The 19,199-nt window shown below is 39.3% G+C and overlaps 3 protein-coding genes across 10 annotated transcripts in view; 1 reads left to right on the top strand and 2 right to left on the bottom strand.

Annotated features, from left to right (window-relative positions):
* LOC144032901 (transmembrane 4 L6 family member 1) overlaps positions 1-13,459 on the top strand; it is a 31,680-nt gene extending 18,221 nt beyond the window's left edge. For 2 of the 7 annotated variants that reach the window (XM_077540442.1, XM_077540443.1), the window contains 9 exons: positions 5,522-5,801; positions 6,616-6,828; positions 8,151-8,321; positions 9,412-9,453; positions 10,487-10,671; positions 11,086-11,154; positions 11,335-11,489; positions 12,295-12,487; positions 12,605-13,459. In XM_077540442.1, coding sequence (XP_077396568.1) covers positions 8,309-8,321; positions 9,412-9,453; positions 10,487-10,671; positions 11,086-11,154; positions 11,335-11,489; positions 12,295-12,487; positions 12,605-12,625 — 678 coding nt within the window. In that variant the 5' untranslated portion in view covers positions 5,522-5,801; positions 6,616-6,828; positions 8,151-8,308 and the 3' untranslated portion in view covers positions 12,626-13,459. Of the gene's footprint in view, positions 1-5,495; positions 5,802-6,615; positions 6,829-7,883; positions 7,977-8,070; positions 8,096-8,150; positions 8,322-9,313; positions 10,672-11,085; positions 11,155-11,334; positions 11,490-12,294; positions 12,488-12,604 lie in introns of those variants that run through there. The other 5 variants (XM_077540441.1, XM_077540446.1, XM_077540444.1 and 2 more) reach the window with 5 other exon arrangements.
* Positions 1,244-7,429, bottom strand: rhbdd1 (rhomboid domain containing 1). 2 transcript variants are annotated; one of them, XM_077540440.1, is made up of 8 exons: positions 7,320-7,397; positions 6,607-6,780; positions 5,502-5,781; positions 5,198-5,330; positions 5,036-5,124; positions 3,491-3,541; positions 2,621-2,746; positions 1,244-2,307 (listed from the first exon to the last, which is right to left on the bottom strand). In XM_077540440.1, the coding sequence occupies exons 2-8, from the start codon at positions 6,757-6,759 to the stop codon at positions 2,189-2,191; spliced, it is 951 nt and encodes a 316-aa protein (XP_077396566.1). In that variant the 5' UTR covers positions 6,760-6,780; positions 7,320-7,397; the 3' UTR covers positions 1,244-2,188. The 2 variants fall into 2 exon arrangements, with proteins under 2 accessions (XP_077396566.1, XP_077396565.1); XM_077540439.1 differs by having other exon boundaries at positions 1,245-2,307; positions 6,607-6,783; positions 7,320-7,429.
* Positions 13,251-18,735, bottom strand: ppp1r14ab (protein phosphatase 1, regulatory (inhibitor) subunit 14Ab). The gene is made up of 4 exons (XM_077540449.1): positions 18,264-18,735; positions 14,985-15,065; positions 14,710-14,742; positions 13,251-14,170 (listed from the first exon to the last, which is right to left on the bottom strand). The coding sequence occupies exons 1-4, from the start codon at positions 18,498-18,500 to the stop codon at positions 14,033-14,035; spliced, it is 489 nt and encodes a 162-aa protein (XP_077396575.1). The 5' UTR covers positions 18,501-18,735; the 3' UTR covers positions 13,251-14,032.
* Positions 18,736-19,199: the final 464 nt, after the last annotated feature.

The following is a 19,199-nucleotide window of genomic DNA, read 5'->3' as shown; positions in this document are numbered from 1 at the left end:
CCTCTTAATTCTACATACATCTCAATATGAAGTGAAGAATTCACATTTTTTTTGGTAAATGTATTCATAAAAACAAATAAGACTTCACAAGTTGAAGTATCCACAGCCTTTGCCCCAACTTATTTTTCCTGAAAGCTATTGATCGGAAGTTTCAAAGATATTAACACTGACATTTTTCAATTTGCAAGCCTGCTTAAAAAGTAAAAACTTTGTGATGGAACATTGGCCTGACAAGACCACCGCAGCACAAAATGTGAAGATTTGACATTTCAAGTGAAACCGGTTCTATCTTGCAGCTGCTACCCTTGGGAGTTCCTAAAATAAGATTTTTTTCTAAAGAGACTTGTTAAACACGCTGTACCTTGATGATGCGCCATTCGCAATAATCATGGCCTTTTTGGTTGGTAATGCCACAAAATTGGCACAAAATTGGGCTGTGTCGCACCAGTCACACCCACAACATCAGGTTTGATGGGGCGTGCCCGTGCAAAGCCGTTTCCAGAGGTGGTCAAGCCACTCAAGGTCAGTTAGAGTCAATCCCGAAGCCGCTCCTTCGTTGTCTCGGCTGTGTGCTTAGAGTCATTGTCCTGTCGGAAGGTCAACCTTCGTTCCTGAGCGTCTGGAGCAGGTCCTTCTGGAACATTCTCCTCTCTCCACAGAGGACTGCCGGACCATCAGGTTCATGGTCACCTCCTCGACTAAAGCCCTTCTCCCACAATTGTTTACATTTGACGGGCCTTTTGGAAGAGTCCTGCTGGTTCGGGACTGTCACCCATTGAAGAAGGATAGAGGCCGTTATGCTAATTGGAACCTTTAAAGCAGCAGAAAATATTCTGTACCTGTGCCTCGAGACAATCCTGTCTCAGAAGACTACAGACCTTGACTTCATGCTCATTGTATGGCGAGGTGTGCCTTTACAAATTCTGGCCAAGCTACTCAAAATTTCCCACTTTCAATAGGTGAAAATCCACGAATAAGCTTTTTTGTATCTGGAAAAAATGGCTTTAAGGGGCGGTAAAGTTGTTGTTCCACATGGACGATTGTCGTTACACCATTGCCAACAAAAACGATTACCATGCGTCATAATGAGCCTAACAAAGGAAAGGTTAGACACACGGTACCTCACCAAACGAGTAATTCCACTTATGAGATGGAGTTAATTACTTAGTGTGAGGCCTTGTATCAACAACTCAGCTCCATGTTTATCATTCATGACGATGATGAACTCAACTTTATTTATAGAGCATCATTTCAAACACACAAATGTCCTCCAAATGTTGCAAGTTCCGTAGTCAAAATGATCTTTGTCGGGGGTGGTATATTTTTGGACTTAAGCTGGAACCAAAAATTATTTCTGACCTCTCCAATGTAGATGAGGTATGACTTCTTACATTTACAGTCGTTCCTGAAACTACTGGGTTCCCAGCCAGATGTGCAAACCAATGACGTATTTCCAGGAATTTTACCCAGGAAGTTCTACATACTATTGTCGGGCCAGTTTGTGTTTGGACTATCGGAATGACTAAATATAGTTTCAGAAACTTTTACATCAGAACTAAAATGAGACAGTCATTCCTATAGTCCAAATCGAAAATAATCCTCCAAAAGGTTCAGTTTGTCATAAAAATGCACTTTTGTGTATTCTTTTCATACCATGAGACCATCCATCCATTTTCTGAACCGCTTGTTCCTCACAAGGGTCATGGGGAGTGCTGTAGCCTATCTCAGCTGGCTATGAGCAGCAGGCTTGGTACACCCTGAACTGGTTGCCAGCCAATCGCAGGGCAACCATGAGACCAAACATTTTTATCTTTTTTTTTTACATTTTTATTACAAAAGTAAATTATCAAGAGCCTTTAGCAGATAAATACAAAGACAACAAAAGTAATAGAAAACTAGAGCTGCGAGCAGCTATAAAGGGCCCTCGCAACCCGGGCCACCTTGGGGTACTTGCACGTCGGGGTACTGGCACGTTGGGGTACTGTCAAATAGGAATGCTTCGTTAAAGAGGAGTTTTTTTTTAGCTCAAAATGTGATGCCCGGCCCCTGGCAGCGGTCGCTGCTCGGGCCCTAAATATGCTTCCCAAACTTCATATTAAGAAGTTTCCTTAAGGCGAAGGCTAATTAGTTTTCCCGTGGTCAACACTTGTGGTCGAGGAGGCCATCCATGCTCCTCTTCTTCTCGTTTTCACATGAAGCCGTCCAATCGCGTCAGCCTCCTGGCACGGAGCTCCTCATCCGTTAGGCGGAAGCCGTACGGAGGTGGGGCCGCAAACTGAGCCGGACCGTATCCGTGGCGCTGGCGTCCTGACAAAAAACATTAGCATAGAGCTATGTCGTTAGATTTTCCGCTAACCGCTATGTGGTCAAGCTAAACTGGGTAGCTAGCTACCATATGCTAGTCCCTTGGCTCTCGCATTTGAGTCCATCTTTTTTGTGATGTTTGGGGGGAAAAAAAAAGCACAAAGGAACAATGTAGCCTACTAGCTACTTAGCTTTTGGAATTTGAGTCCATCTGACCTGCTAAGTTAGCATCTAGCGTTAATTGCTCTTAACGAGAAATCTTGTCACTGTCATAATAGCAATAATAGAGCTACATAGTCCCCTTGTGTTAACTAACCTGTGTCATGTAAACTGTTCCTGATGCCCGCCGCCAGCTGCTCCTCCTCTGTCATTCCACCGGTGTACATCGATGACTCATCACTTGCCGTGTACGGATTGCTTGCGGAGTGTCTGCCACTGTAGCCTACACACACACACACACACACACACCCACACACACACACACACACACACACACACACACACACAAACAAACGCACACACACTGATTGTTACGAGGCAGGGATGGGCTGATTGGCAGTTTGACAGCTTACTGTGGCGTCAAGAAGGCAATATTTCATCAACTCCTGTCACCGAGCCCTTTCTTTTTATTGAGTGATGTCTAAGCGGGGCACACCTTGCACAGTAGAATAAAGGAGCCGCTTTATTGAAGATAATTTGCGACAATTAACTGTTTTGTTTTGTTTTTTTATGGAGGGTACGAGACAAGTTGTTGTAGACACAGGTGCCTTTTTGTTCTGATTAATGTGCATTTTCCTAAAAAAACAAACAAACAAACAACAACAACAAAACCCAGCAGCAGGCAGCAGTACTAGTTGGCCCAAAGGACATCATGAGTAGATTTACTCAGATGAATTAAAACATAAGAAGAGTATTTATTTATTTAGTTACACTTAACATGCTACAAGTTTCTTCTGTACTACATATTCCACATTTTGTTTAAAAGCCAACTCAAAAGAAAACAAATTAGATTCTCTTCAATGGGGGAAAAAAATCAGTTTTATTTACCTAAATATTCCACAAAAAAAATAAAAATGTAATTTTAGAGCTAATACTGTAATATCACCGTCATAATTTAATAACGAATAGTTAGGATCAGGGTTAAGTAAAAAAAAAAAAAAAAAAGTTTATGTGGTGAGCGTGTTACCTGAGGAGCTGTAATACGTTCCGGATTTGAAGATGCTGGATGGTAACAGTCCTGATGAGAAGATATATTATGTACAGTATTATGCTACATTTGTTACATAATATTTCATTTAATACCATTTAATCATGCATACAGTTTTCCATGCTGTATGGCGATTCGTCATTCCTGCCACAGCTATTGCAAATTTTGAAGTGATTGTTTTCGATGGGTTCTTACAGTATCCTGGCAAGTACCAATTTAAACTTGTGCATCTTCAATGTAGTACCGCATTCTGCCACAACATGCCAGGCAGCACTGAGCACTACTGGATGTGTTGCTGATCTGTGTGTGTGTTAAAGTCGCACTTTTTTTTTTTTACAAAAAGTTTGTTTCTACTAATTTCCGTTAGCCTGTCTCTGGCAAAAACAAAAACGTTTTAACGCATTTTTTAAATCATATAAACAAGAGTCTATTCCATTCTTCACAAATTAAATGCAGAAGTCAAAATTTATATATTCGTAACAACAGGACAAGAGCATAAACGTCAATATTGACTGCACTAACAGCATAATGAGGATTTCACTTTAACCGGAAAATTTGAAGGAAGCAAATAACATGTATCGGTTTTTTTATGCTGATTTTTTTTTTTATTATATGGACCATTTCATAATGTTTGTCGAAAATAAGCCCCAGAGTACTTCTCAGTGGCAAAAAAGTTCTTGACAACTGCTGACCTGAACTGAACTACATGTTAGCTTTAAGCTAACTGACTTTCAGTCCACGAAATTATGAGGTTTGGTTGAACATTATTGGTGTTTATATATAGAGGGTTCACCGGTAATTCTCTAAGGTTCCATGTAGGGATGCACGATAATATCGGTGGCTGATAATTATCGGCAATTATCGACCAATTTGACGTCAAACAGATAAATCAGATAATAGAAAAATCTGCCGATAATTATCGGCAATTTGATTTCATACAGATAAACCATATAATAAAAACATCCAGCAATAATTATAGACATGCCTCATTGGTCCGTCTGTTGCGGTTGTGGCTCATATCAATAAAAGTCAGCTTCATGGTGCTTTACATACATTGAAACATTGTGCAAAGTTTATACAATGTTTCAATGTATTTGTTAGACTTATACTAGGACTCGAAAGTATATTTGTATTCAAGTTAATTTTGCAAACAATTATCGGTTTACTTATCGGTTATCGACATCGGCACTTCTAAATTATTGGTTTATCAGTATCGGTTGAAAATAGCATTATCGTTCATCCCTAGTTCCATGTGTCAGTTTTACAGTAAATTTCGAATGAGCGTGACAAAGCTTGAAGCACGCACTCTTGGCATACATGTATGTGGGTCTGGAATATGGATTTACAATGGATTTACTGTATTGTCAAATAATATTTTAGATTTCTTTTTCCTCTCTTTTATGTATTTTTAAAATACGTTTTAAATTTTTTGTTTTTTATTTATTTATACATTTTAGATTTTTTTTTTTTTTTTTTTTGGAGGGGCGGGGGGAGGATCACATGATTGCTTTGGCTCTAGTTCACCTGCACACGTCTTCATCATCATCTTCAGTGGACCGGCAGTGTAGAGCAGGCCCACCAGAATACCCGCTAAGTGACCAATCAGGGAGGTCCTGTTAAAGAGGAGGAACAAAGTTTAATGCCGCCCCCTGCTGGCCGCTTCACTCCATAGCGACTAGGACTCACCCCGGTGCTGTGATGTGGATGAGGACCAGCTCCACCCAGCTGGCGTAGCGATTGGACACCGGGAAGCCCATCACGTGTGTCACGCCGCCGGGGTAGTAGTGGTTGTTCAGGACCTTCAGTGCAAAAATCACACCTAAGACATGTCAAAACAAATATTAATATAAAATCAAAGCAAAGATCAATTCACATTATTATTTAACAATTCTGCTTTAAATATTGTTGCTTTAATTTGTTCACTGTGTCAAGCGAAGTCAATATTATTATTTCTAGTTTGCCTTCTGTGTTGTTTGTATCGAAGTCTGACCTGAGAATCCGACGGCACAGGCAGCGCTGTACGACTGGTCATTGGTCAGCTGGGTGAGCCCCGCCTCCATCGCCAGGTAGAGCACACCGGTGAGCAGCGAGAAGACGGCCAGCACGTACGCAAACCAAACGGCGCCCAAGCGCTGCTCCAGTCGGATGCCCTTCATGACGAACGACACCATGTTGAAGTAGAGGTGCATGTCGTCGGCGTGGTGGAAAGGCGACTGGATGAGGCGAAGCCACTCGCCCGACCAGTACGCTTGATGGACGCTCACGCATGCCTGCGTGGGAGAGCCAGCTGGTGAGTGTGTCACAATGCTTGTTTCTAGTTGTTTTTTTTCCTGTCCAATACATTTTTAAAGAATATTTTCGTATTTCTCATGTTTGTATTTTTTCACCAACGTAGTATTTTCTCATCTGTTTGTTTTTTTTCTGTTTCTTTTATTTTGTCTTCATTTTTTTAGTTTTTTTTTTTTTTTTAAGTTTTGTATTATTTTTTTTATCCATGTGTCTATCATCCATACACTTATTTGATTTTTTCATTTTTATACTTTCATTTTTATCTCATTGTTTTCAACCAATAGTACTCATTTTTGTCCACGGTTTTATTTTGTTTTGGTTTTTTTATTTTTTCATTTGATGTTATTTTTTCTCCCAATATTTTGTCTGTTTCAAAATATTTTGGTACTTTTTCAAGGATTCTTTTTTGTCTTTTTTCTGACGTTTTATTATTTCTTAACATTTTGTATTTTTGTTCAAACATTTTAAAAAATATATATTCTATTTCTTTATCTTCTTTTTTCTCAACATTTTAATGTTCTCCAAATATTTATGTATTTTTGTCTTCTCAAAAGGACAAAAGCAATTGCTGTTATTACAATTTCTCAGAACGACACTTAACTGTTGAGATGTCATCAAAACAATGCTACGTTACCTTGTGTATTATTGGTTCTATGTCGTATTTTCTGGTTTTGATCCTCTTACATACTACTCAGATTTATATCATGTGTGTTTAAAAATAGTTGTACCGCACTTTGGTCCACACCGTTGTTTCGAAATGTGCTATATAAATCTAAATTCGGATCGGATAAATCTCTGTTTCGTACCTTCATCAGAGGAGCTGCGGGGAAGAGGAAGAGGTATGCGTTGAGGGCCAGCACGCCCAGAGTGACGGGAGGGATGTTGTCCAAGCCCACCTGGTAGAGCTGCGAGACCAGCAGCAGCAGGCCAAGATGCGATCTCCTGTCTCGGCCCCGCATCCTCACAAGCCGCCTCTCTATCTGCTTCAGAGCATCAACACAAAATGTCAGCCGTCATTCATGATCATGGTAAAACTACATGTGATGAAAATGCAAATACAGTATTTACAGCACCGGTCTATCAGTAGAAGGTAGCAGGAAGTCATCATCTAGTATTTTCTTTCAGTGTTTTACATCTTTGTAGTAATATTGTTTTCATTTTTGTAATATATTTGTTTTTTCTCCCCATTATACCCCCATTAGAGATGTTTAAACTTTGTATATATACCTCCATGCCTTCCACACGTTCTAAAATGCAGCGACAGCTTGATGAGTAACACTGTTGCTTCATCTTTTCGTGTAATAATAACGCTCAAATAAATGTTTAGTAACGCTTGTCTTACGGTACAATATGCAGTCTGTTTAACGTGTACTGTAGTAGTCTTGTATTTATCGTTCTATTTACGCAATAACTGAGTTAAAAGTACTCGTTCATCGATTCAATGAACACAACAAATCTCACGGTTTTCTCAAAGTCGCTGTTGTTTTGTCGTTACTCGTAATATAGAAAATGGACTTACTTTCGTTTCAGTGCAGTTTCTATGTCGAGTACTAATGCTAAATCGAAGCGTGTAGCGCACTCGCGACGAATCCAGGAAGTGCGCGTCATTCTTGTTTTTGACGTCACAGGCCACGTTCCTTCCGGAAGCTCTTTCTAACCGGAAAGCAAATGTATAACAAAAAATCTTTCCAAACGGGTACAAGTCATTTTCTGTTTCATCCTAATTACTAATTATTATTATTTATTTTTTTTAAATATATACTTTTGCAGCTGTTTTGCACGGTTGATGTGGTACATGATTTTTTTTCCTCCCGAAACTTTATTTCACAAACCAAAATTACAATAAACAATTAACTTACAATGATAAACAAATCTATTTTAACATTTATTAACAACGAACATAAAGCTAGTAGTTTACATATTATGCATACATTCCAAATAAACCGATATAAACATACTACAATCAGCACAAGTCTGTTGTCTTCGCTGTGACATCACTTCCTGGTTGGATTTTGGCGCTCCTTTTGATTATTTATTTTTATTATTATTATTTTTAACCCAATCATCTTTATTTAATATTTTTCTTCTTGAAAATAAAATTAAAATTGATCACACATGTCAGCTCCAGGATTTAATAAGTCTCAGTGATTTATCTTTATATGTGTCAGCAACCCAAGTCAGTTTTTGTTTATTTCAAAATATTTCTTACATCCTTAAAAAAAGAAAAAGAGTATCATATATGTACTAGTTTGGTGTGAAAGACACTGCCAGCTAGCAGACTTACTAACTGAAAAGGTCTGTTCTTGTTGACTCATAAATGACATATTTCTATATTTTTGTCTGGCCTTAGGGGAAGTTTCATCATCCGTGGACCTTTCTGAAGCTTCCTGCTTGGTTATGTGACATTAACAACGAAGATCCACATTGCTGTTCTCGCACTCACAAAAGCTGCTTTTCCATTACAGCCAGTGCCTGATCAGACCGCCCACACCGCCCCAACCTTGTATTATGGTTAAGTATTGTAAGTATTGTAAGACACAATATATGTGGACCCTATGATGTGTAAACAATATGTTGAGATAGGTAAAATGCTAGCAAGCTAGCAGTTGCTATGCTAACACTAAAATCAAGATGAGTACAAAAATTACTTGGCAAATCTGCAAGCATTTTATATCTTACTAAATTCTTGAGTACCATGTGAAATGAAAATTGCTAAAATGCTAATATGCTAACTAATGCTGTGCTATCACACAGCAAGACGTCGACCTGAAATGGTTTTCCATTGTGTCGATGCATTTATCAAGTGAACAGTTGACAGAAGCTGTTGTGTTCTATAAATAAAGTTTCATTGACTTGTGTATACTGCACTTTTATGACTTGGCGGCAGCCGACGGCCGGCTCTGCCTCGCTCACTTTGAACCAGGGAATGGGCGTGTTCAATTCCTTGCTACATCTTATCTGTCAGCCAATCAAACCACAGTGATGTCAGTGGAAAAAAAAAAAAAACGGCAAAAATGTCCACCAGTCCCATCAACATGGCCGCCCACACCCGCTGCTGGGTGTCCTCAATTCACATGACATCACATGACGCTCGTTGGCCTCTGATGCCGTCAGCAATTTGAATGTCAAACGTGGGACAGTTTTGCCGCAGCCGGGGCGCCATGACTCAGACACGACCGACGGCGTGACTCAAACGCGCACGACACGTTTTTAAGAACTGAAAATAGAAAAACATGAAGTGTCTATTTTCTTGCTTGGTCATTATTTTTAGCACCAGCATCAGCTTACTGTGGCAATGATGCTAGTGCTAACAGCGAAAGAGGTGTCCGGGTTGGTCCACTTTTCCAAATTATTATTTTTTTTCCCATTGAGTCAAATGTAGCCAATATTTTGATGTTGTAATATGTATGTAATATGATAATGTAATATGATGGAAGTGTAGTTGCATAATATATCAAATGTTGGGCACTGCAGTGTGACGGAAGTGTTTCCCCTCTGTGTTATTTATGACAGCAGGAAACTTCCTGCTTCCTAATAAGGAAACAGGACACTTCCTGCATCCTTATAAGGGAGCAAGCGTGTGAGCGTGTCCTACTATATACATCTCTCAGTTTCCTCTTCTGGTCCACTCCAAGGTGGACGTCCATCAGATGGTGAGTGGACCTGCTCATATATTTCATAATAACAACAATGCTGTCAAACAAAATGTATTTTCTTCAGAGTTCAATTTGTCTAGAAATTGCGTGTGAATGCTGAAGAGCTAAACTGAAATGCTTTGCAATTAATTGAATTGTTGAAATGTAGACTGTAGTACTTGAAGTTGGAATAATTTTAATGGATAAAAAGTGTCAAAGTCAAAATTAATTAATCAGAATACCGTGTTTAGATAATTCTGGGCACATAGAACATATCATTGTATTATTATGTATTATGTACAATATATTATTGTATTAAATGAAATGTTTGACTTGACTTCCCTTTAAATCTGGGAATTTTACTGTGCAAAATGGGATTTGGGGAATATGAATAATTGAGCCTAAGATTTCCAGAATGAGTTGAATATTTTGAATTTAAATCGGTGGAATGAGAAGATCAATAGGTGAAAAAATCTCTTAATTTGGGAATTATACTGTCATACGTATTTTAATACAGATTTTGGTAATGTAAGAATTGCCGATATGTGAAAATTAGTTCCCAAAATGTCCTGAATAAGTTAACAGTTTGAAGTTGGAATGGGCTAAATCGATCAAGAAATGTGGTAGACGGATGTTGATATGTCAAATATTTCTGATATGTAATAATTTTATTGTGAAAATAAGTAATTTGGGGAATGTAATAGTTTTGAGATATTTGGAATAATACATACAATTTTAAAGTAGAATGGTTTGAATTGAAGAAATGTGAAAGATTATAAATATCTCTTAATCGGGGGATTTTACAGCTAAACATTAAGAATTTGGGTAAAGTTATGAACTTTTTTTTTTTTTTTTTTTTTTTAGACTGCTTTGAATCAGTCAAGAAATGTGGAAGGGCGACCTGTTAATTTGGGAACTTTAGGGAGAAAAGTGTGGAATTTGGTAGATGTGGAACTGATTGGCACTTCCCAACTGAACTGAACTGGAACCTTCACGCACGGGAACCAAACCGGACTGACACCAGATTGCTTTGCCGTGACGTGTCTCACAGATCCCAGGATGTGCGTGTCCAGGTGTCTGCGCTGCGTGGGCGTGGCTCTGGTTGCCCTGGCGACCGTGTGCGCCGTGGCTAACGTCCTGCTGCTGCTTCCGGAGCTGAAGGTCCACTTCCTGTTGGAGGGTCACGTGACCAGAGAGGCTTCCTGGGCCACGGGACTCTGGAGCTCCGGACTCCTGGTGAGACCGCACAACACGATTGGTCATGTTGTTGATGTGTGACCTGCTTGTGTCTTGTGATGTTTTGGCTTTTCTGAGATTCTTGGATTGGATTGCATATTGTTGCTTTCATCTCTTTGGTCATGCATTGTTGCACGTTTCGGCTTTACTTTTGTTCCTACATTTGGTTGCTTTAAATTATTATTATTATTATTATTATTATTATTATTATTACAATTATGTATTTATTTATTTACAAATTGTAGCTTTAGTTTCTTCTTATTTTTTTACTTAGCAGTGCTACATATTGTTACTTTAATTGGTTATTGTGTCGAATGCACCAAAATATGTTTCTGTTCTGTAATTAGTTACATAATGACATTTTTAGTTTTTGTCATTGCGTCTAACACGTAGTGTGTGGTGATGTGTTTTTAGGTTGTGCTTGGTGCGCGAGCGTTTTTGCAGAGCAGCCACACACCAGGATGCTGCGCTTTCAGGACACAGGTAAGCAGCAGTCTGAAGTAGAAGTTGATTAGTAAGGTAGTACTAGTTTGTAGAATAGTACTTTTGGGTTATAAACAGTAATATTTTCTTTCTATGGACATATATGTACACGCTACTTGTGTAAATATATGTACTAATGTGCCATAGTAGTAGTAGTAATTGTTGCTGTGTTGTGCACAGATGCTGCGTCAGGCGTTGTACTCGTGCGCGTGTCTGCTGTCTTCCGCTTTCTGCTGTTTGGTTAGCGCCACGGGGCTGGTCCAAGGTCCTCTTTGTCTCTACAACGCGACAAGCGGACCAACCTGGGGCGTACCGCTTAAACCCACCCCTGACAGGTAGGAAACACACACGTACACGCAACCTCACATACTCACATACACATGCATGCACAAATGCTGCTAGTACCACTATAACATGTACGAGTACCCTTTTGTCCTGAGGACGAGTACATCACTTCAGAACACTAGTGAAACGACTGACTGCCTCACTAGCAGCATGTAGTTGTCCTACAAGTTGTCCTATGGGGAGAAACATACAGATGTAAAAGAATGTAGTTGAAAAAAAAATGTTACTAGTGCTGCACTACTACTACAAACTGTACTTACTAGTAGGGATATCATGATAAGGGCAATATCGTGATATTGTGATATTAAAACTTACACAATATCGTCGTCGTCATGTTCACAATATTTAAAGGAACACATCTGTTAAAAAAAAAAAGTCAGGTTGATTTCCATTTGTGCAGTTCTAGCACCCTCTAGTGGCTATTTTATTAGTGCAATTACATTTTCATTAGGGATGTTTTGGCCTTCTATGTTTAAAATCTATGCTAATTGTCAGATGAAGGGGAACCTAATTTGCTTGTGAAGCGATCAATGTGTGCTTGTATTGGCAAGTAAGTGCCTCAATATTATTATTAGAGATTGTAGGTGGTTTATATGCATTGCTGTTATGTACAAAAGCACAATATTGTGCTTTTTTTTGTATGAGCTCTTTTTTTTTACAATATTGTATCGCCAACGCCCCCACAATACTGTGACAATTATCGTATCGTGACCTTCATATCGTGATAATATCGAATTGTGATGTTTGGATATCGTTACATCCCGACTTACTCGTACTACTGTTGCATCACTACAGAGACGCTGGGTACCTGTATAACAGAAGTCTGTGGTCGGGCGTGTGTTTGGAGCCCAGAGGTGTGGTTCAATGGAATGTAGTTCTCTTCAGCATACTAGGGGGCGCCAGTGGGCTGCAGGCGCTCCTCTGCGCCGCCAACGTCATCAACACCTTGCTGGGCGTTGTCTTGGGACGCGGTGCGGGCAGCAATAAGGTGACAGTGATACCCTCGCTGATGTTGACGTCACCTTTTGACAACTATAAGTGAACTAACTCCATTTTATCATGTTGCCAACTGCCTATTAGAGCGTATATCGTTTGTGTTTTTCAGGTGAGCCCCGTTTCAGTGTGACATCATGAAGACGTCATCAGGTCAACGCCACTTTTGTTTTTTTTCTTCAAACCTTTTTATTTACTGATGCACTTTACAAACAATGAAGCTGAATTAAGAGCACCAAACTTGAAGAAGATAAGCTTATGGACGTGTAATAAATCTGTTCTTTTTGTACTTATCATCATCATTAATTTAAGTTGATTCAATTAAAATATAATATGACAGAAGAATTTAAGTGGCGATATGATTGCAGGTCATTTTGTTTGTTTTTCCCCCCCCATATAATTAATAATTTATTGTTAGTAATTGTTTATTTATTTTATTTTTTATTTATTGTTTTATGTCAATTCTGTGATCTTAAGAATAGATTTTTACATTATTCAAATTAAGTATTACTTTTGAATGTTGTTACCAAGTTTCACTGAGTTAACTGCGTATTTATTTTTAATATCAGTTCTTATTATATTTTATTTTTTATGAAATATTTTATAGTTTTCACCGACCAACAAGTTGTTTGAAAAGCGCTATACAAATAAAGCTTACTTACTTATTCATAATTTAATAGTATAAAATAAATGCTCGTTTGTTATTCGCATCCTCTTGTTTACACTTGTGAATGGCAATACTGTATTACGCCTGCAGGTGGTGGTGTTTCCTCCTTTATTGCAGCAAAAGTGACGTACAGTCATTTAATGTCCTCTTATTTTACTCCATTTAAATTTGTTTAATTTAATTTTCCTCGTATTTCACTAGTACATTTCAATGTTTCTGTCAACTACTTGATTAATTAACTCTTGTCTGAAGTACCAAATAAAATATACGAGTGCAGCGGGAATCTTTTCAAGCTTAAAAGTTGTTGTTTTTTTCAAAACGTACAAACGGCTGGAATACTTGGACCTCACAAAGGTGTATGTATTATGTATAATTTATGAGCCGTGTGTGTGTGTGTGTGTGTATTTATTGTGCATGCGTAACATTATGTGTGGCAGTAAACAAGACTTGAGGCTGAAGTGTGTGATAAATGTTTGTGTGCGAAACAGGAGGCCACACGCACACACAGCCTTGTGAAGGTCTGTGAGGTGACATCACAAGTTTGCAGTTCAAACAGACGTGTGTGCGTGTGAGTGAAACCAGGAACTGAAACCCGTAAAAATGAAGAAAAACAACATGAGAGGTGATCAGAATATTTGTCAAGCATCACAAATACTTTTTTGGATCATCATCAAAGTTCTGATGGTCCACTTCCTGTTGTGCTTCGAGGTTCTTGCTGGTTCTCGGGTGCGCTTGTTTTGCCTCATGGCTGAGGTGTTTGGAGTAAGGCGGTGGAATGATGCGGGATTTGGATGCGCTCATTTTATAGTCCAGCTCCCTCCTGGCAGGTGGTCTAGCGGGGTGGGGTTAAGTCGAAGGGGTGCGCTCGCTTCCTCAGTGCAAAACCTCCCTGTCGGCCGATCCGGGGCGGGTGGGGTAGATGTGGAGTTGCGGTAGGTCGATGCCGTCGTTGTGTAGCTCCTCCTGCTTCTGGAGGCCGTGGAGTTTGGACACCAAGTCACCGATGAAAACCTGCCAGGACCACACATGCACACAAACATTACATACGACAAGCAGATTTGATGAGCAATCACAAAGAAGACCGTTGCAATTAAGTTGCAGTAATACTATTTTTTGCAGAGGATAAAGAATGTGTGCCCTTGAGTATTGTTACATGCTCATCATGTACTGTTGCTGTTCAAATATCAAATAGTTAACGTTTAAAAGCGAGCCCAATATTGATGCTATTTTCGTTAGCCCATTTATAGCATTTCACATTCTGTGTTAGCATTCAGCTAACACACTCTTGTAGGGAAAAGTTATGTGCTTTACTTAAGTTAAACACATTACCTGTATTTTTTTTCCTTCAATGCACTATGTGTCTTTTTTTTTTTTCTTGCAACATAAGGCAAACAATCGAACAAGTGACATCTCAAAACTCGACTCAACTTGGAACTTATGGTACCTGTAAGTCAAGCTACCATTGTTTTATTTATTTATTTATTTATTTATTATTTGATGATCAAAATGATTACATGCTGGGATTTTTTTATTTTATTTTTATTTTTTACCTCGGTGTTGTTGTTGCACGAGTGAAGGATCTCCTGGAATGAATACACACACATGCATAGATTTGAGTATACAACACAAATAACAATGACATCGATTCTGAACACTAAATTAGGTAACTGTTAGAAATAGTAGTGATCGTAGTAGGTTTAGTTGTCGTAAAAATAATATCAGAAGTGCGGTAATAGTAATAGTGAATTAGTAGAACTACTATATTAGTAGTATTTTGTGTATTTCATGTAAGTCAAGGAAACGAGAAGCAGTAAAAGAGCGCCACCTGCAGTCTGTGTGTCCTCTCAGCATCCGTCTTCAGGTCCAGAAGATCATCGATGTTCACCTCCTCTGGCATGTCCTCCTCCTGATCATCATCAATAACAACAGTCAGTCCACATTACAATAATTACAAGTTACCACGGTTAAATGTGCTAATTCCACTTCCTGTGTGTGCCTACAGAGGGAGCCAAACTCAACAGAAGGGGTTTGAAAGAAAATGACGAGAGCGGCAGGTATGCTTCGTGCTTTCATCTGCGCATGCGTGTCGTGCGCATTATTATTATTATTATTATTATTATTATTATTATTGCAACAAACAACTTTCTTACCAAAATCGTTCGTGCTATAGGCTCCGCCCTCTGTTGTTTATCTGCTGCGGACATCAATGTGATATGTCATCACGTCAAACTGATGAAGTGTGTGCGTGTTCACTGACTGATTTGTGGTGTCAGCAAGTGTCGCTATACACGCGAGCGCGCCCACGCCCGCACACAAACACACACTCACTAATCTGCGCGTTGGGCCATAATAGAAGCTCCATTTGACCTCGTTAGGTTAATGCTGACTTCTTTGTGTGTGTGTGGGGGGGGGATACGGTGTGGGGGAAGGTACAAACTAGGAAAAACACGACCAGCTGCAACAAAAAGAAAACCACACACCCACATTCATCGTGGACACATGTTTACATACCGTAGCACAAGTAGTAGCACTAGTAGTTTTAGTAGTTTAGTTATATTAGGTTTGGTTTAACTGTATAATAGTATTAGCAGTAGGAGTAGGAGTAGTAGTAACGTAGAAGCCCAAATATTAGTAGGCCTACTAGTAACAATGCAACGCAAAATGTAGTTTGTTAGATTTTGTTTAAAAAAAAAAAAAACATTTTCATTTTTTTTATTTCGTTAATGAAAATGTTTCCCCCATTTAGGTTTATTGTCATTTTTTGTTCACTGTAATAACATTGATAGGGCCATGAAGGAGGGTCCATATATCTCCACTGACAACACGCACACACACACACACACGCACACACAACAGGCAGATGTCAAGCTAATAAATCAATAGCACTAATAGCTGTTAGCATCTGTCTTCTTCTTTGTCCTCTTCCCGTTGGTCTTCATTTGCATGTGAGAGGCTTCCTCAATTGGCTGTTCCATTCCTTCATTGATTGACGACCAATTGGATGAACACTTTTCATCATCACTATGACATCACCAATGCGACATTAGCAAACCAAGCTAACGGCCAGTGTTTGTGTGTCATCACCACTCTGGGTTTGTTATACGCACTGATGGATTACTGTGACCATGAGTGTGGGTGTATTTCTGTTTGTGTATGTATTTTGTGTGAAAGACTTGAGGATATGTATGTATTTATGTCTGTCTGTCTGTTTAAGTAAAGATGTGCATAATTGTGTGTACTTATTTTTGACAGTGTGTGTACTAGAGATGCACGATAATGCTATTTTCAACCGATACCGATAAACCAATAATTTAGAAAGTGCCGATGCTGATAACCGATAAGTAAGCCGATAATTGTTTGCAATATTAATTTTAATACAAATATACTTTAGGGTCCTACTATAAGTCTTAACATGAACAAATACGTGTAAACGTGTAAAGCACCATGAAGCAGAATTTTATCGATATCTCTGCTTCAACCGGTAACTTGGTTTGAGTTTACCAAAACAAGAAAAACTGTGAGGGTAACACTGGCAACTCCCATGTCGCCATGATGCATCTTCTATTGTCTTGTTCGACAGCACGGTTCTGTTTGATTTGGATGTTTGTTGACTTTGGAATTAATAATAATAAATAAATAAATAAATAAATAAAGCTTGAACAGTTCACTCAACTCGGAAACTCGGGTATCAAAATCAATTCCCAGTTGTCCAGTGGAAAATATGACATGAGGGGGCGTTCACGTGCAGTTTTCTACTCGACGTGCTATTGACCATAATTTCTATACCACATGAAGGCAGCATAAGTCTACTACATATACATGTGTCGAAAATTAAAGTGTGTGTGTGTGTGTGTGTTTATACAGAGTGTGTGCAGAGTGAGCAGTGTGACGTTCTGTACTAATAGTCACAATATTCTCAGCTGCATGTACGCGTGTGTGCACCCAGATGGGAGGTCTGACAGGAAATGAAGCAAATGGGCACATGTAATTATCTATTTATTACTGGACACATGCAGACGCACGCACACACACAACTGGCTAATATCAGGGGACAAATAATTGTCTTCCTTTCTTACCTTCATCTATTATGCATCGTTCGTGTGTGTGCGTGTGAGAGACGAACAAAGATGACCATCTCAGTGCTCACATGATCAATCTCAAGCCTCATGTATCGTTTTCCTGTTTCTGACAAGCCCGCCCTCCTCGGAGGTCCAGGTTCTTAAATCAAACATATTCGGGAGCGTTTGATAACACGTAAATAAAAAAAATGGAAAGGAAAAGAAAACAGTTGTAATTCAACTAGATTACAAATGAATACATTCATGTTATAAAGTCAACTATTCAAACTTAAGGAGGTTTATGTAAATCTTCATTACAAAATGTAGCACTGAACTAGAAATTACCCTATAGGAACTAATAGTACTGCTGTAGAAGTAGTACGAGTGGTAAAAATAGAAGTACTATTACAACTAGTCGTATTGGTGTGTTAGTAGTAGGCTACTAGTAGCAGTACTACTGTTAATATCCGTACTAGTACTCGGACTAAATTAATCCTTACAAATGCTCACGATGAACACGAGTGACAAAAATCTCCAAAGTGGCCTGTCAAAAAAATACTGCTAGGATGTCCGCATGTGCACGCATGCACACACAAGCACAAACACACACAGCCTGCAGCTGCGTCTGCGCTGTCAGTTCCACTTTGTGTCCACTTCTGAACATTGTGAACACGCTTCCAATTCACCGTGTGACCTTTAACGTTTCTACTTGCACTCATTTCATTTCCTCATCGTCTTCAACTTTTTTTTTTTTGGTGTGTGTTCTTTTGTAAAAACATTTATTTTCATATTGTGACAGACTGTAAAACAATTTCACCTCCCTGTTTTTAAAGGCATCGTCACATAAAGTAATGTATAACGTAAAGATAGATATATAGATAGATAGATAGATAGATAGATAGATAGATAGATAGATAGATAGATAGATAGATAGAAACTCATTTAAGACTCACGTTTTTCCTCACACTTTCTTTCTGTACTGCTGTTTTGGTTAGCAACGGCAGTTCAAGTGGTGCCCCGAAAGCACAAATCAGTCCAGTACTCACCCGGCCCCTGTAGAGCTCGTCCAGGCCGCAGTCGATCCACTTCTCCACGTCCAGCCTCCTCTGGAGCTCCTTGCGGTTGTACTTGACGGTGACTCGCGCCTGGCGCCGCTGCAGGCTGTGGCCGCCCGGCTCACGCCCGCTCACGCCCCCGCCTCCGCCGCTGCCGCGTCCCCGGTTGGGTGACTGGTGGCTGCACACCTTGTTGTTGACCCGCCGCCCCACCCGGTTGGCCGCCATCCGAGAAAATGACTACTGGTTATCTAAATACATAAATAAATAATAAAATATATATAGAAAGTAACACTGTGTGTGTTATTTTACTTCAGGTGTTGAGAAAAACTGCGTATGAAAAAAAATTAGAAATACAGAAAAATAAATATGAAAAAATGATAAGCAATGATGAAGACTGGCTGAGGCGCGTGTACACACGCAGGACTGAGGCAGAAGAAGCAGGGTGGGCGACCAGCCGACCACGCGGTGGCTCGCGTTGCCTTCAATGCTTTGGGAAACTAGGGTTATACATATTCCATCTGATTTTTGATGCTACCAATAATTGGATTTTCATGTTGTCTTTGAATAGAATAATCTGCAATCAAAACTATACAATAACTAACTTCATAGTTATCCAACATCCAGTCGGAATGCTGCTACAAAACGGATTTACCTGTAATTGTCTAATGTACGAGTGAACCTTAATGCAGCATCAAGGCATGCTCTCTAGGTCCTAGCGCGGATCGAGTTCAATGAGTTTTCACGTGAAAAATCATCAACAGCGCAGCAACAGCGCCACCCACGGGCTCAATTTAGCAATTACACAATATACGTCTCTAACGCCTGTCAATAAAAGACAGATATGATGGTGTCTCAAATTTGTAGATAAGAAAGATAAAAAGAAATTTTAACATACAGTATAGTACGTGAAGTCTGTCAGTTGAA

The sequence above is a fragment of the Festucalex cinctus genome, chromosome 13 (assembly GCF_051991245.1).
Source record: "Festucalex cinctus isolate MCC-2025b chromosome 13, RoL_Fcin_1.0, whole genome shotgun sequence".
Taxonomy (NCBI): Eukaryota; Metazoa; Chordata; class Actinopteri; order Syngnathiformes; family Syngnathidae; genus Festucalex; species Festucalex cinctus.
Note: the sequence above shows the minus strand (reverse complement) of the source record. Positions and strands in the feature narration are given on the sequence as shown.

What these genes read in the sequence shown, in the direction of transcription:
- ppp1r14ab (XM_077540449.1), bottom strand. Translation starts at nt 18,500, where the DNA reads ATGGCGGCCAACCGGGTGGGGCGGCGGGTCAACAACAAGGTGTGCAGC. An exon ending in ACGAGCTCTACAGGGGCCGG is followed by an intron (nt 15,066 to 18,263) that starts GTGAGTACTGGA and finishes GATGATGATCAG; the next exon opens with GAGGAGGACATGCCAGAGGA. An exon ending in AGAGGACACACAGACTGCAG is followed by an intron (nt 14,743 to 14,984) that starts GTGGCGCTCTTT and finishes TATTCATTCCAG; the next exon opens with GAGATCCTTCACTCGTGCAA.
- rhbdd1 (XM_077540439.1), bottom strand. Translation starts at nt 6,759, where the DNA reads ATGCGGGGCCGAGACAGGAGATCGCATCTTGGCCTGCTGCTGCTGGTC. An exon ending in CCGCAGCTCCTCTGATGAAG is followed by an intron (nt 5,782 to 6,606) that starts GTACGAAACAGA and finishes TCTCCCACGCAG; the next exon opens with GCATGCGTGAGCGTCCATCA. An exon ending in GATGATGAAGACGTGTGCAG is followed by an intron (nt 3,542 to 5,035) that starts GTGAACTAGAGC and finishes TCTTCTCATCAG; the next exon opens with GACTGTTACCATCCAGCATC.